We start from the raw sequence: 11,294 nt of genomic DNA, 5'->3' as shown, positions 1-11,294 counted from the left end.
ATGGACCTTTTTATACCCCAATTCTTTTAATTAATTGTAATTCCGGTTTTTAAGCTGCTAGTAAACCAAAGATTGACATGTTTTTGATCTATTCATGTATTTAATTGCATTTTTGTATATACATATATATTTCTCGGTCCCAATTAATAATCTCGGTATTTGTAAGTACCAAAAGCTGCAAAATATACATACATTGCTATTAAGATAGCTTTAGAAAATTAAGAATTCATTGAGATGACAAACATTTCATCATTTCTACAATATCCTTTTCATCAAACCGAATATCAAAATCGAGTATCAAAAAACAAACTCACTTTAATTATTTTAATCATTTGCTTCATATATTTCTTTATTTCGTAGTAATAAAATTGAATAAACTAGAAAAATAAGGACTTATAAATATCTGTAGAATCATACTTAACCAAATTGATTTGTACCTGAAACGTTGGGTCCAAGAATTGTCACACACATCCACTTATCACTCCTCTTCGCCCAGCGGTATGAACGCAGGCAGTGTCCCTAACTTTGGTCGTTGGCGGAAGCTAACTGGGCCAACCTCCGCTGACGCCTTCTCCTCTTCCGCGGGCAGTTCTTCTTCGCTATCGCCATTTCGCTGGTCAACGGCCGACGCAGACTCGTCCTGGGTAGCCTGTTCGCCTTCGGACTTAAAGTAGCGAGAACTACTGGGTTGTTCCGTTCCAGGGTTAGCAGTCTGAGGAGTTTCCTGGATGCCGACAGACTCCTTCTTCGTTTTCGGCTTGGGTTTTATCAGCCGCTTTGAGGTTTGCTTGCAGAAGCGACATTTGGCCAACTCGCAAGTACCCTTGCGCTCCAACTCGGGACAGGCAAACTCGTGACGCTTGTTGCACTTGAAGTAGCAAAGGGGTTAATAGCCATTGGATTTGCCATTGGATCAAAACTTACCTCGGCAGCAAGCGAGCAATAGCCACGCACAAAGTCAATACAGATCTCGGTATTGCGGCTGAGCTTCTTATGCAGATAGGGGCAGTCTTCGCGCACACAAACGCCACGCAGATAGTAGCGGCAGACGGGCATTTTCTCCAGCGTAACATTGTGCGACAGCAAGCAGTCGGACTTGGTACATTCGCCTCGCAGAAAGCTGAAAATGGTTAAGCAAAGTTAAGCAAAGAGAGTTACTGCTTAAAGCCTCCACTCAGAACACTATCGAAGAGTCTCTCCTCGCACGGCTGAGGGACCAACCTGGGACAGATTGTGACCTGTCGCTTGTCGTGCAATTTTCGGCACTTTCCGCGACTGTGCGCCACACATTTACCGAGCTTCTGGTAAATGGCACATGGCACATTTGTCTTCACCAACGACTTATTGAGCAGCGTCAGGCTGCGTTGCCTGGCGGTAATCAAGTGGGCACGCGAGACATGATTCGTGGTGCGTATGAAAACATTCTTGGTCTTGGCCGAGGCGACATATGTTAAGCCACCGATATCGATGCGACGGAGGGTGGTTCGGTTTCCGTTTAGCTGTGCCGCACTATTATCACTACTAGCTGTTGACGATGCTGTCACGGTTGCAGTTGGTACTCTTGTTAGACGGCAGCCCGAAGGATCGATGATAAACTTGTTACCGCTCACAAGCAGAGTGCGGCCGTACAATGAACGGTTGAGGGTCATCGGTGTCGTGGATTTGGCCACAGCTCCTGTTGGGGCATCTAGTTTGGTAAGCTTGTTCTTTGATTTCTTCCTGTACATCACTCCATGTATGCTGACCATGCTCAGGGACTTGTTAACGCTGGCCTTAACCACTTGCGGCTTTGAGCTAATTGGTGAAGAATAGATCGGCATGTATACTGAGGCATAGTCGACTAAACATTGGGTCTAACCTTAAATTTTGGCCCGTCTCCGCCTCGTTGGTACGCTGCAGGGCGTATTGGCCCACAAATTCCCCCAGGGTGCGTCGCTTCTTGACCAGAGGAGTACACGTTAGGGAAATGGCGCGCACTAGCTTGTATTTTGTGCGCTTGGCAGGAGGTGGAGCCGTGACTGTAGGCGTTGGCTTCACAGCTGGCTGACGCACGATTTTCCGTTTGGATATGCTGACCAAAGGCGGCTGGGGCACAACAGCAACAACGGGAGATGGAACAAGCAGAGGGGCAGACTTAACGGGTGCCTTCCGCACCAGGCAAGTGCTGGCCTTGCTTATAATCTTTGCCTGCGGCGTGCTGGCTGGAATATGTGGCGTTACCTCGGTGAGCACTCGTTCTCGGTAGTACGGAACGGAGACCTGTTGCTGCATCTCCTGCATCCACTGCTGACGGCGATACTCCTCGTACATGGCCTGTTGACGCTGCAGGAAGTACGGGTTTATGTGGATCGCAGGCGGAAGCGGTGGCAGCGACTGTTGCTGCGGCTGGGGCTGAAACGGATGAGCAATTCGGCCCTGCAAAGCCATCTGAAAATTGGGATTAATATACACTTTTCGCGTTGCGGACGGCAGGGTTTCTTCGGTGCTCAGGTGGGGCAACATTTTGCTAAACACTTTTAAGACGTTCCGTAAAAGTATTTTCTATGAATCTTTGTGATAAACTAAATTTTAAACAAATTTCAAAAAATATACGCATGCCTTTGTTACGTATTTTCGTCGCGAGCTGATGACACTCTAACGATTACTCAGGAGTGCGATAAGTATGCGGGGCTGGTGAATGGCAAATGTCATATGATTTCGCACATTGTGAATGACAGAACGTGCGTTGGCTGCTTTGATAAAGTGAAGAAAAATAGAATTTATTGACTTAAAAATGGGCAAAGAACGGGGCAGGGGACGCAGAAACCACCAGTCTAGGCCTTATAATAAAAGCAATTGGCGTGGCCAGAAGAAGGAGCGCTCCCAGCACAATGGAAACCCACGCAACAGGTGGGAAAACTAATAGATTTGTGGTGTCCCCATAACCGGCTTCTAATTTATTCGTTCTATTCCAGATCAGCGCCACAGCAAAAGTCCACACTGCGCGAGAATCAGGTGGGCATAACAGAATTCACCAATGCGGATGCTCCCGGATTTACGGGCATTTTGAAATCGCGCTTCTCCGACTTTCATGTCAACGAAATTGATACCGAGGGCCGCGTCCTGGAACTGAATGATTATACCGTACCAAAGGCCGTAGTAGAACGTGTGTATATTCGGAGGGCAATGCAAAATATTAGTATAAATTTCTTATTTGTATTAAAATTGCAGCTGTGGATCCGCAAAAGTTGGACGAGTGGCGCAAGGAACTGGAGGAGGTGATTGGCCCAGATGTCTGGAAGGATATAGCCAGCTTGGCGAATGCCAAATTTGATCCAAAGACTGAGCAGAAGGTAGAGATCGATGTGAGCAGTGTGGACAAAGAGAAGCGAACAAAAATTCACCAGCTAGTGAAGCAGTTGTACTCGGGAAAGCTAGTCTCCACCACATTGGGCCAGACGCAGGCTAAGGAGAAGCCGCAGGAGGAGCAAAAGGTGCCAGCGGAGGAAGCAGCCCCTGTGGAAGACAAGAAAACCATACGCATAATAAAACCAAAGCATGGCCGCGGTAAGTGGAAGGTCATTTCCTAAAGAATCTTCATCAAAAGAGTTCCATTTGAATAGGCGACAACCGGTGGAACTTTCCTGGAGAGTTTGTCACTTTCCTGGTGCACAAAACGAATATAGATACCAGTGAGGTTGCCTCCACCCTAGCCTCTCGCCTAAAGTAAGTCCACCCACGACAGCACCATAATTAATCGAACCTAATTATGTTGCTTGGTTTCCATAGCTTACGACCCTCGCAGGTCAACTACTGTGGGACCAAAGACAAGCGCGCCAAGACCACGCAAAACTTCTCCATCAAACGCCGCTCGCCCGAGAGCATAATCAATGCGGCACGAGCGATCCGAAATGTCTTTTTTGGCAACTTTAACTTCAGATCAACGACCCTAAAGCTGGGTGATCTGCAGGGCAATCGTTTTCGCATTGCTTTGCGTCACATATCCAAGGAGCGGCAGGCAGATATCGAGGTTTCGCTGGAGTCCCTCAAGGAGCGCGGCTTCATCAACTACTACGGTCTGCAGCGGTTCGGCAACAGTGCCAGTGTGCCAACTTATGAGGTAGGCGTGGCCCTGCTAAAGCGTGACTACAAATTGGCATGCGAGCTGATCCTGAAGCCCCGTGACACTGACATCGAGTTCATGCGAGCTATTCGAAAGGAATGGTGGGAGAAACGTGACTCTGCGTCGGCGGCTGCAAAGTTCTTTGGCGACAAGTTCATCGAGAAGAAGCTGCTGGATGGCCTCGCCAGATTTGGGGAGACCGACTATTCCTCAGCATTGCGGCAAATACCACGCAACATGCTGATGCTGTATCCGCATGCCTATCAGAGCCTGATCTTTAACCGCATCGCTTCGCGAAGGATCAAGGAGTTCGGCCTGAAGATGATCCCCGGCGACTTGGTTTATGTGGAGCAATCGGAGCCTATGGAGGAGGAGAACCAGATTGAGGCTGCGGAGACCGAAGCTGCGGAGACTGACGAAGATCTTCCAGAAGGTGTCGAAGAGGATGTCGATGTCGCCCTGGAAGAGGAATCGGTGTTCAAGCGCAAGGTGCGACCGCTGAGCGAGGAGGACATTGCCAGCGGCAAGTATAAGCTCTCCGATGTGGTCCTGCCCCTGCCTGGTCACGACATAACATATCCAGCCAACGAGTGCGGGGCGTGGTACGAGGAGATGATGGCCGAAGTGGGTCTCTCCTCGGAGCTGCTCAAGCATAAGGAAAAGACCTATGCCCTGGGGGGTGCCTACCGCAAGATGATCATTCAGCCAAACGACCTGAAGTGGAGTTTCAGGCGGTACAACACTCCCGAGGACACACTGATAGCCTCCGACTTTGAGTTGATGAAGGGTATTCCCATCACCGCAGAACCATCTGAGGACGATGCCAAGTATCTGGCCCTCGTGCTGGAGTTCTCATTGCCCACGGCTGCCTATGCCACAATGCTGCTGCGCGAGCTGTTCAAGCAGGATACCTCGACGGCCACACAAATGCAGCTGGAGCAGGAAGCGTTGACTAAGAAGGAGGATAAAGATACCCCAACAGATAGCCCAGCAATTGAGGAGGAAATAGCGGAGGGGGAGACTGCAGCGGAGACTGTGCCAGAGACGGTGGAGCCTGATAAGGAGGTGGCGGAGGGCCAGTAACGTACCGCAGCAGAAATGAAATCAATATACTCAGGGAAATCAATTTTACGCGCGCTGTCCGATGCTCCCGTTACATTTGTATGTAACTTAGAACCAACCACAACAATAACAATGCGCACGTGAGAGGGGTGTAAGTTCGTTTCCGCTCTCTCTCCCGGTGCTGGGTGCTCTCTGGCGTCCAGGCACAAGGTATACTCAGTATAAGATAAGGCCCGCTCTTTGTGCGGCCGAGAACCCACCCTCTTTCTCTCATTCCCATGTAGGTTTGGGCCTTACCGTCTATTCAATATGTCCTGCCCAAGCAGGACCAGGACATTTTATTCGTTGCTGCATTTATTCGTAAGCTGGCAAAGCGAAAGCTTTGGACGCGGCGCAGTTTACCCCTGTCCAACCGTCGCACGTCTCTGTGTGTAGTTTAAACAAAATCATTTCAATGCAGAATAATATACAACTACCTTAAATCAACTTTTGAAAAAACCCAATTTAACCGTTACAAGTGCATCGCAAATAAAAACAAATAAAAGCAAAGCTAAGGTGAATTTTTTTTTCGTTTAAATATTACAAGAACATTTTGGGCGCGATTTTTAAAAGTAGCGTTTAGTTCAACATTTAAACTAAAAGTAAAGCTAAACAACACAATGAATGAACACAACGAATGCCGAAGAATTGTGAATTAACATTATATTTAACTGTACAATAGTGGATTTTGACTGGCAGCTTATCGATTTTTGTTTGTGCTTGTACTGAAATCAATCGATAATTTGGTGTCAAAACCGAATGTGTGGGAAGGGATGGCGGCGGCGGCGGCGGCGACGGCGTCGGGGCCTGGCTATAGGAGTAGTTCCATGTAGTAGTGGGCCTTGTGGGAGGTGCGTCGGGTAGGGGGAAAGGTGAGAGCACGAGCACGCAGAGAAGTTAAGGGTGCACGAGGACTACGACGACGACGACGACGACGACGCGCCTTGTTCGTTTTGGTTTTTGTTTTCGCTAATATTGCATGGTCTGTCAGCCTCGCGGAGTCATCAAATTAATAAACTAAAAATGCTTGTTTTGGAGTCGTCGCGCGCAAGCCCCCTCCCGCAGACTGATCCAAACATCGGGGATATTGGACATGTTATTGCTTGCGCGCGCATTCTCTGACCAGCTGCACAAACTGCGTCATAGTAAGTGTTTTAGTCGTTTGAGTTCGATTTTTGTGTTCTAAATAACCAAATCGTCGATTGGTTTGGATTTCAAAATATGCAGAGTGCAATGACATAAGTATTCAATGATTCTTTTTGCCGCCTTAGCGCAATTCTCCTCGCCAAATCCCTCCAGCATGGTACCGACGCGCCTCATGGTAGCGTCTGCGGTAAAATCAGGTAGGAGTGTGGAAGAGGGAATTTGGGCACTACCACTTGCCAACGTCTTAGTCGCATCTGCTACTGAGCAATCCATTGCCTCTTGCAAATTGTTCTCTTCGTCGTGTACCTCCTCAATAAGAGGGTCCGATGGCTGAGGACTTATACCACACATCCTCCCCGGCTTGAAGTCCCGCATAGTGGGCATCAGGTTCCAAGTGGAGGCGACACCCTCGCCTTCCTTGGCCAATTCCTGTTGCAGTTTCGATTTAAGGTGCTCCCAACGGCTGGTGCATGTTTTAACTACAGGGGAACGGAAATTGTATGGATTTAAATACGCCGAGCAGGGCAGGTCAGTATAGCATTCAGCTAATTACCATCGGCTTGCAGGGAGGTCGCAATGGCGCCCCAGATCTCCTCCTCGGCATTCTTCCTTAAGGAATACGGGGCTGTGCGAGCCTTCCGCTTCAAAAGCTGGGGGTTGCCCCCTACTAAGCGAATTAAACGCGAGTCAAAGTCGCTCATCTCAGATATAATAAATAAACAAATTTTTCATTTGTTTTGTATTTTGTAACTTATAAGTAAGCAAAACGGTCAGCGATGACAATAAACATAATAGGAATCCCGATAGTTCACTCGATAACTAAATGTAGAGTGTAAGACAGGGCTGTTACATTTGGTGAGGTGAAAAATATGTTTGAAAACTTTTTTGCCCCAGTCTCCCGCAATTTATTGATTTCTCATATTGATTGTCGTTTTCAATGTGCAGCAGCAGCAGCAGCAGCAGTTGTGCGTGCGAGGCGCTTCCGGCCGCGAGATGGCCGCCGAAAACTATCATCTGAAGTGGGACTCGCATCTGTCCTATTTGAACACCTCAATTGCCACGCTCTACAAGTGAGTAAATCGAATATTTGCACTGTTCGCTTCTGCATTAATTAATACTCATTGCTTTTCATGCAGGAATGAAAAGTTTGCCGATGTTGTGCTGTACAGCTCATACACCAGCAGCAGCATCAACTCGGACATACCCACGGTGGGCATCTCGGCGCACAAGTTCATTCTCAGCTCCTGCAGCCAGTTCTTTGCCACCATGTTCGAGACGGCGCCGATTGCCTCGCCCAACGGCGTCATATACGTTGTGCTTCCGCCCGATCTGAGCCACCGGGCCATACAAATCCTGGTGCAGTACATGTACAGCGGGGAGGCTACCGTCTCCAATGACATTCTCAACGAGGTGCTGCGGGGCGGCGAGATTCTCAAGATCCGTGGCCTCTGCCGCTCCAGCGCTTCCAACAACAGCAGCACCACTGTCACGTCCTCGCACCACCATCCGCACGGCGGACATCTGCATCAGCGGGATTCGTCGGCGAGCGCCATGTATGTGTCGAATGGATCGCGTTCAACGCTTCCACCGCCACCGCCACCGCCTATGTCCACACAGCTTCCTGGCGACATCTACAGCAGCAAGCCGAGCAGCAGCAGCAACAGTGGCTCCGGCAGATATACCTTGGAGCATCACCATCACCAGCCACAGCCGCAACACCATCCACCATCGCATCAGCACCAGCACCAGCAACAGCAACAGCAACAGAACCAGCACAATCATCATCATCACCATCAGCAGCAATTCCGTGGCCTCGGCGCTTCCGTCATGCCAAAGGACAGTCCTGTGATTGTCAAGTCCCCGAAAATGGCCGCACACACGGGTCTGCTGAGCGTGGCCAGCAGCAGCAAGCTGGGCATATCCGTAAACAAGGAGGTGGCTATCGATCCCGAGGATAAGTGCTGCTATGCAGCCGCTACCAGTCAGGTGGAGCCACAGCCGCCGCCTTCATCGACGACCGCCGGAGCAGTAGCAGTAACAGTAGCAGTAGCCGGAGGAGTTCCGCCACCGCCAGCCATGTCCATATGCACAGAGGTGGGCTGCAGCAGCTGTCCCCTGGCCGTGGGGACCGCCTCCGAGCCGACGGATACCACGCTGCGTCGGCCGGAGTACGAGGAGCAGGCGCTCTGTGAGCGGGAGGATGTGGGTCTGGTGTACGAGCGTCGGCTGCGTCGTGAGAGTGCCTGCGATCGAGGTGAGTGGGAAAGATGGGTTGGGCCGTCTTAGGTATACAAATAATTCGATTGTGCTCCTCCATTGATACTCCAACAGCTCACGAGTACTATGAGGCACCGCTGCACTTTGCCACACCACCGCCACCGCCACCGCCACAACCGCACAGCTTTCTCAGCATCAAACAGGAGCCCAGCGACTGGACCAACAACCCACCAACAACGGCCAATGCCAGCAACAACAACCACGAGGATGGGCACCTGTCGCCCAAGCAGCCGCTGGACTTTAAGATGAGCGCCGTCAAGCTAGAGGTGAACCGCGACCGGGCCACGCCCCACGAGGAGTCCGAGGAGCACACTCTGCGCGACTACAACAACTTCAAGCAGCTGCTCGTGTGCGAGATATGCCAGAAGTCTTTTGAGGATACCAAGACCCTGGTCCGTCACCTGGGCACACACGCCAACGAGCCGGGATCAGGCACTAACCTGATGGCGGCCAGTGCCAGCGGCAGTGCGTCGACCACTTCCAGCAACACCAATCTCGCGATGCGAGCCCTCAAAACCTATGTGCCAAAGAAGCGACGCAGAGTCTCGGTGAGTATCGTAGGAGTCTCGTGATCGGTCCCTGTGGAATGTGGTGCCTAACCATTTCCTTTTCCTTTTGCAGCAACAGGAGAATAATATGGATCATGATCATGTCACCCTGCTATGTGATTTGTGCTCGACGTAAGCGAAATACAGTTACTGAAATAAAGATAAACTAATTGTATTGTTTTGCATTTGTCTTGCCCTGCAGATCCTTTGAGACGCCTGCGGAGTGGGTGCGTCATATGAACAGCCAGCACACGGAGATCGAGCTGGCCATGTTCAACAGCAAGAAGGATGGCGAGCAGAAGGGGTGTGTGTCCTAAATGCCCTACCCCCAAATCCCCGAGCCAATGATGAACTCTGTTCACTTGCAGCCAGCACCAGCAGCAACAGTTGCAGGTCACCACTAACAACACCACCAGTGGCACCACCAACAGCATTAGCAGCAGCATCGGTGGTAGCAGCTCTTCCACAGTGTCCACCAGCCAAATGCAGCCAAAGTTCCATTCCAGCTCCACTCGATCGACGCTATTGCAGTGCCCCCAATCTCAATCTCAGACCCAATCCCAGTCTCTGATTCTGAACAAAAGGAACAATTTTGTGGCGGCGGCAACTCCTGCTTCGGTCTCACCTACTGGCCTCTCAGTAGCTGCCACCTCATCGCATGGCTAAGCTGCCCCACCAATGCCATCTTCAATACAATAGAGGGCAGCATCCTTCATAATCCTTCATGAAAAAACCATTTTGTTCGATAAATTCAAGTCGTTCCAGTAATCAAAAAGGATATATATAATGAAACAGCAAGAACCGTGATCAAAATGCAACATGTTTGCATATTTTATAGAGCAACAAACAAAATACAAAACCAACAAAAAAATAAAATAACGAAACTATTAACGAAACTTAGAAATCGGAATCGTCAGGCAACGATGCAAAACAAAAACATCAAAACAATTGCAAACGAAATTAATATAAAAATGTAATTCAAATGTGTAGAACTTTTTTTTAGCATGTATTGTATGTATTTGTGTACTTAGTTTAAGCAACTTATTCCCCCAGTAACAAAAAAAAAAAACAAAATAACTAAAACAACCAAGTATGTAATTACGATAAGAACAACGCGCAGTCGACAAGAAAAACGATTCAATAATCGAACAATTTTTAAATTTAAATTTAAACTTAAATGTTTTTTAAAAGCAGATCAATTTGTAAGCCCTCAAAAGTGATTCAATTATTATCAGAAAAGTCCTTTGTCTGTCTGTTAAGTGTAAATGAAAATATATAATATACGTCAACCGAAAGATGATATCATTCCTTTGGATTATATCCCCATCTCACAATTTTTTACTCCGTTTTTACACTTTAGGTCCAATTAATCTGAGCAATATAAATAATTGATGCAAGGGCTATCAAATCAGGCTTCGGGCAAACCGAACCGAACCGAATAAATCATATTATTCTTTAATTTATTCGTATTACTTTTTGTATCGCGACTTTTTTCGTAAACACTGATAACTGATTGAACTACAGTACTATTTTTTTATGCAGCGCTGAGTCACCAGCAGGCGAAATTTTTTTTAAATATATGTACATATGTATGTACATATATACAATATGTATGTATTTTTTGTATATTTTTTATATGACTTCAGGCAGGAATTTTTGTGAATTTGTGTAAATAGGTTAAGTTCCGTTCCAATTTTAAAACAGGATACAACTAAACGAAATGTCTCTAAATGTGTGTCGTGTCTGTTTAGTAGTAGTTGGAAGTTCACTTAACCAAAACAAAACTCTCCCCCCAATCCAATCCATGTAAAACTGTAAAGATATAATATATATACAAACATACATGAATATATAGTATATGTATATTGCAAAAGCCGGGCGTGATTATTAATCAAATAAGTAGATGTACGAACATTGATGTGAAATGATATGATATGTATTGACAGACAGTATGTGAACGAAGCAAAATGTAGCGTTTTAATCGCAAAATAATAAACGAGGACAATGTTAAATCGGTTCTACTCCGAGTGTGGTATGCGTGTGAAGGCGCTATCGAAAGAGCCAGAACTTCGGGTAATGAAATTCGTAAGAGTCGTGTCATGCTCAGGAAAGCTCACTCA

The 11,294-nt window shown here is 47.8% G+C and overlaps 4 protein-coding genes across 6 annotated transcripts; 2 read left to right on the top strand and 2 right to left on the bottom strand.

Annotated features, from left to right (window-relative positions):
* Positions 1 to 319: 319 nt before the first annotated feature.
* On the bottom strand, positions 320 to 2,630 carry LOC108151104 (zinc finger CCCH domain-containing protein 3). 2 transcript variants are annotated; one of them, XM_033387271.1, is made up of 5 exons: positions 1,859 to 2,630; positions 1,222 to 1,794; positions 925 to 1,120; positions 438 to 868; positions 320 to 377 (listed from the first exon to the last, which is right to left on the bottom strand). In XM_033387271.1, the coding sequence occupies exons 1-4, from the start codon at positions 2,500 to 2,502 to the stop codon at positions 479 to 481; spliced, it is 1,803 nt and encodes a 600-aa protein (XP_033243162.1). In that variant the 5' UTR covers positions 2,503 to 2,630; the 3' UTR covers positions 320 to 377; positions 438 to 478. The 2 variants fall into 2 exon arrangements, with proteins under 2 accessions (XP_033243162.1, XP_017134991.1); XM_017279502.2 differs by having other exon boundaries at positions 320 to 868.
* A 67-nt stretch (positions 2,631 to 2,697) lies between these two features.
* LOC108151100 (pseudouridylate synthase 7 homolog) lies at positions 2,698 to 5,713 on the top strand. The gene is made up of 5 exons (XM_017279495.2): positions 2,698 to 2,889; positions 2,955 to 3,145; positions 3,211 to 3,546; positions 3,603 to 3,705; positions 3,769 to 5,713. Exons 1-5 carry the CDS (start codon positions 2,774 to 2,776, stop codon positions 5,183 to 5,185), a joined length of 2,163 nt encoding a protein of 720 aa, XP_017134984.1. The 5' UTR covers positions 2,698 to 2,773; the 3' UTR covers positions 5,186 to 5,713.
* Positions 5,636 to 11,166, top strand: LOC108151103 (protein glass). 2 transcript variants are annotated; one of them, XM_033387270.1, is made up of 7 exons: positions 5,636 to 5,719; positions 7,295 to 7,419; positions 7,486 to 8,603; positions 8,681 to 9,174; positions 9,248 to 9,306; positions 9,377 to 9,478; positions 9,543 to 11,166. In XM_033387270.1, exons 2-7 carry the CDS (start codon positions 7,343 to 7,345, stop codon positions 9,838 to 9,840), a joined length of 2,148 nt encoding a protein of 715 aa, XP_033243161.1. In that variant the 5' UTR covers positions 5,636 to 5,719; positions 7,295 to 7,342; the 3' UTR covers positions 9,841 to 11,166. The 2 variants fall into 2 exon arrangements, with proteins under 2 accessions (XP_033243161.1, XP_017134987.1); XM_017279498.2 differs by lacking the exon at positions 5,636 to 5,719 and adding an exon at positions 7,119 to 7,204.
* LOC108151109 lies at positions 5,710 to 7,134 on the bottom strand. Its single transcript, XM_017279509.2, has 2 exons — positions 6,903 to 7,134; positions 5,710 to 6,828 (listed from the first exon to the last, which is right to left on the bottom strand). Exons 1-2 carry the CDS (start codon positions 7,048 to 7,050, stop codon positions 6,386 to 6,388), a joined length of 591 nt encoding a protein of 196 aa, XP_017134998.1. The 5' UTR covers positions 7,051 to 7,134; the 3' UTR covers positions 5,710 to 6,385.
* Positions 11,167 to 11,294: the final 128 nt, after the last annotated feature.

The sequence above is a fragment of the Drosophila miranda genome, chromosome XR (genome assembly GCF_003369915.1).
Source record: "Drosophila miranda strain MSH22 chromosome XR, D.miranda_PacBio2.1, whole genome shotgun sequence".
NCBI classification, from domain to species: domain Eukaryota; kingdom Metazoa; phylum Arthropoda; class Insecta; order Diptera; family Drosophilidae; genus Drosophila; species Drosophila miranda.
This window is presented reverse-complemented; position numbering and strand designations above follow the sequence as displayed.

Excerpts from the sequence above, each read along its gene's own strand:
- LOC108151103 (XM_033387270.1), top strand. The coding sequence starts at position 7,343 with ATGGCCGCCGAAAACTATCATCTGAAGTGGGACTCGCATCTGTCCTAT. Across the intron at positions 9,175-9,247 it reads AGAAGCGACGCAGAGTCTCG|CAACAGGAGAATAATATGGA; the intron begins GTGAGTATCGTA and ends TTCCTTTTGCAG. Across the intron at positions 9,479-9,542 it reads AAGGATGGCGAGCAGAAGGG|CCAGCACCAGCAGCAACAGT; the intron begins GTGTGTGTCCTA and ends GTTCACTTGCAG.
- LOC108151100 (XM_017279495.2), top strand. The coding sequence starts at position 2,774 with ATGGGCAAAGAACGGGGCAGGGGACGCAGAAACCACCAGTCTAGGCCT. Across the intron at positions 2,890-2,954 it reads AATGGAAACCCACGCAACAG|ATCAGCGCCACAGCAAAAGT; the intron begins GTGGGAAAACTA and ends GTTCTATTCCAG. Across the intron at positions 3,146-3,210 it reads ACCAAAGGCCGTAGTAGAAC|CTGTGGATCCGCAAAAGTTG; the intron begins GTGTGTATATTC and ends TTAAAATTGCAG.
- LOC108151109 (XM_017279509.2), bottom strand. The coding sequence starts at position 7,050 with ATGAGCGACTTTGACTCGCGTTTAATTCGCTTAGTAGGGGGCAACCCC. Across the intron at positions 6,829-6,902 it reads GACCTCCCTGCAAGCCGATG|TTAAAACATGCACCAGCCGT; the intron begins GTAATTAGCTGA and ends GTTCCCCTGTAG.
- LOC108151104 (XM_017279502.2), bottom strand. The coding sequence starts at position 2,502 with ATGTTGCCCCACCTGAGCACCGAAGAAACCCTGCCGTCCGCAACGCGA. Across the intron at positions 1,795-1,858 it reads GAGACGGGCCAAAATTTAAG|CTCAAAGCCGCAAGTGGTTA; the intron begins GTTAGACCCAAT and ends TTCACCAATTAG. Across the intron at positions 1,121-1,221 it reads CAGGTCACAATCTGTCCCAG|CTTTCTGCGAGGCGAATGTA; the intron begins GTTGGTCCCTCA and ends AACCATTTTCAG.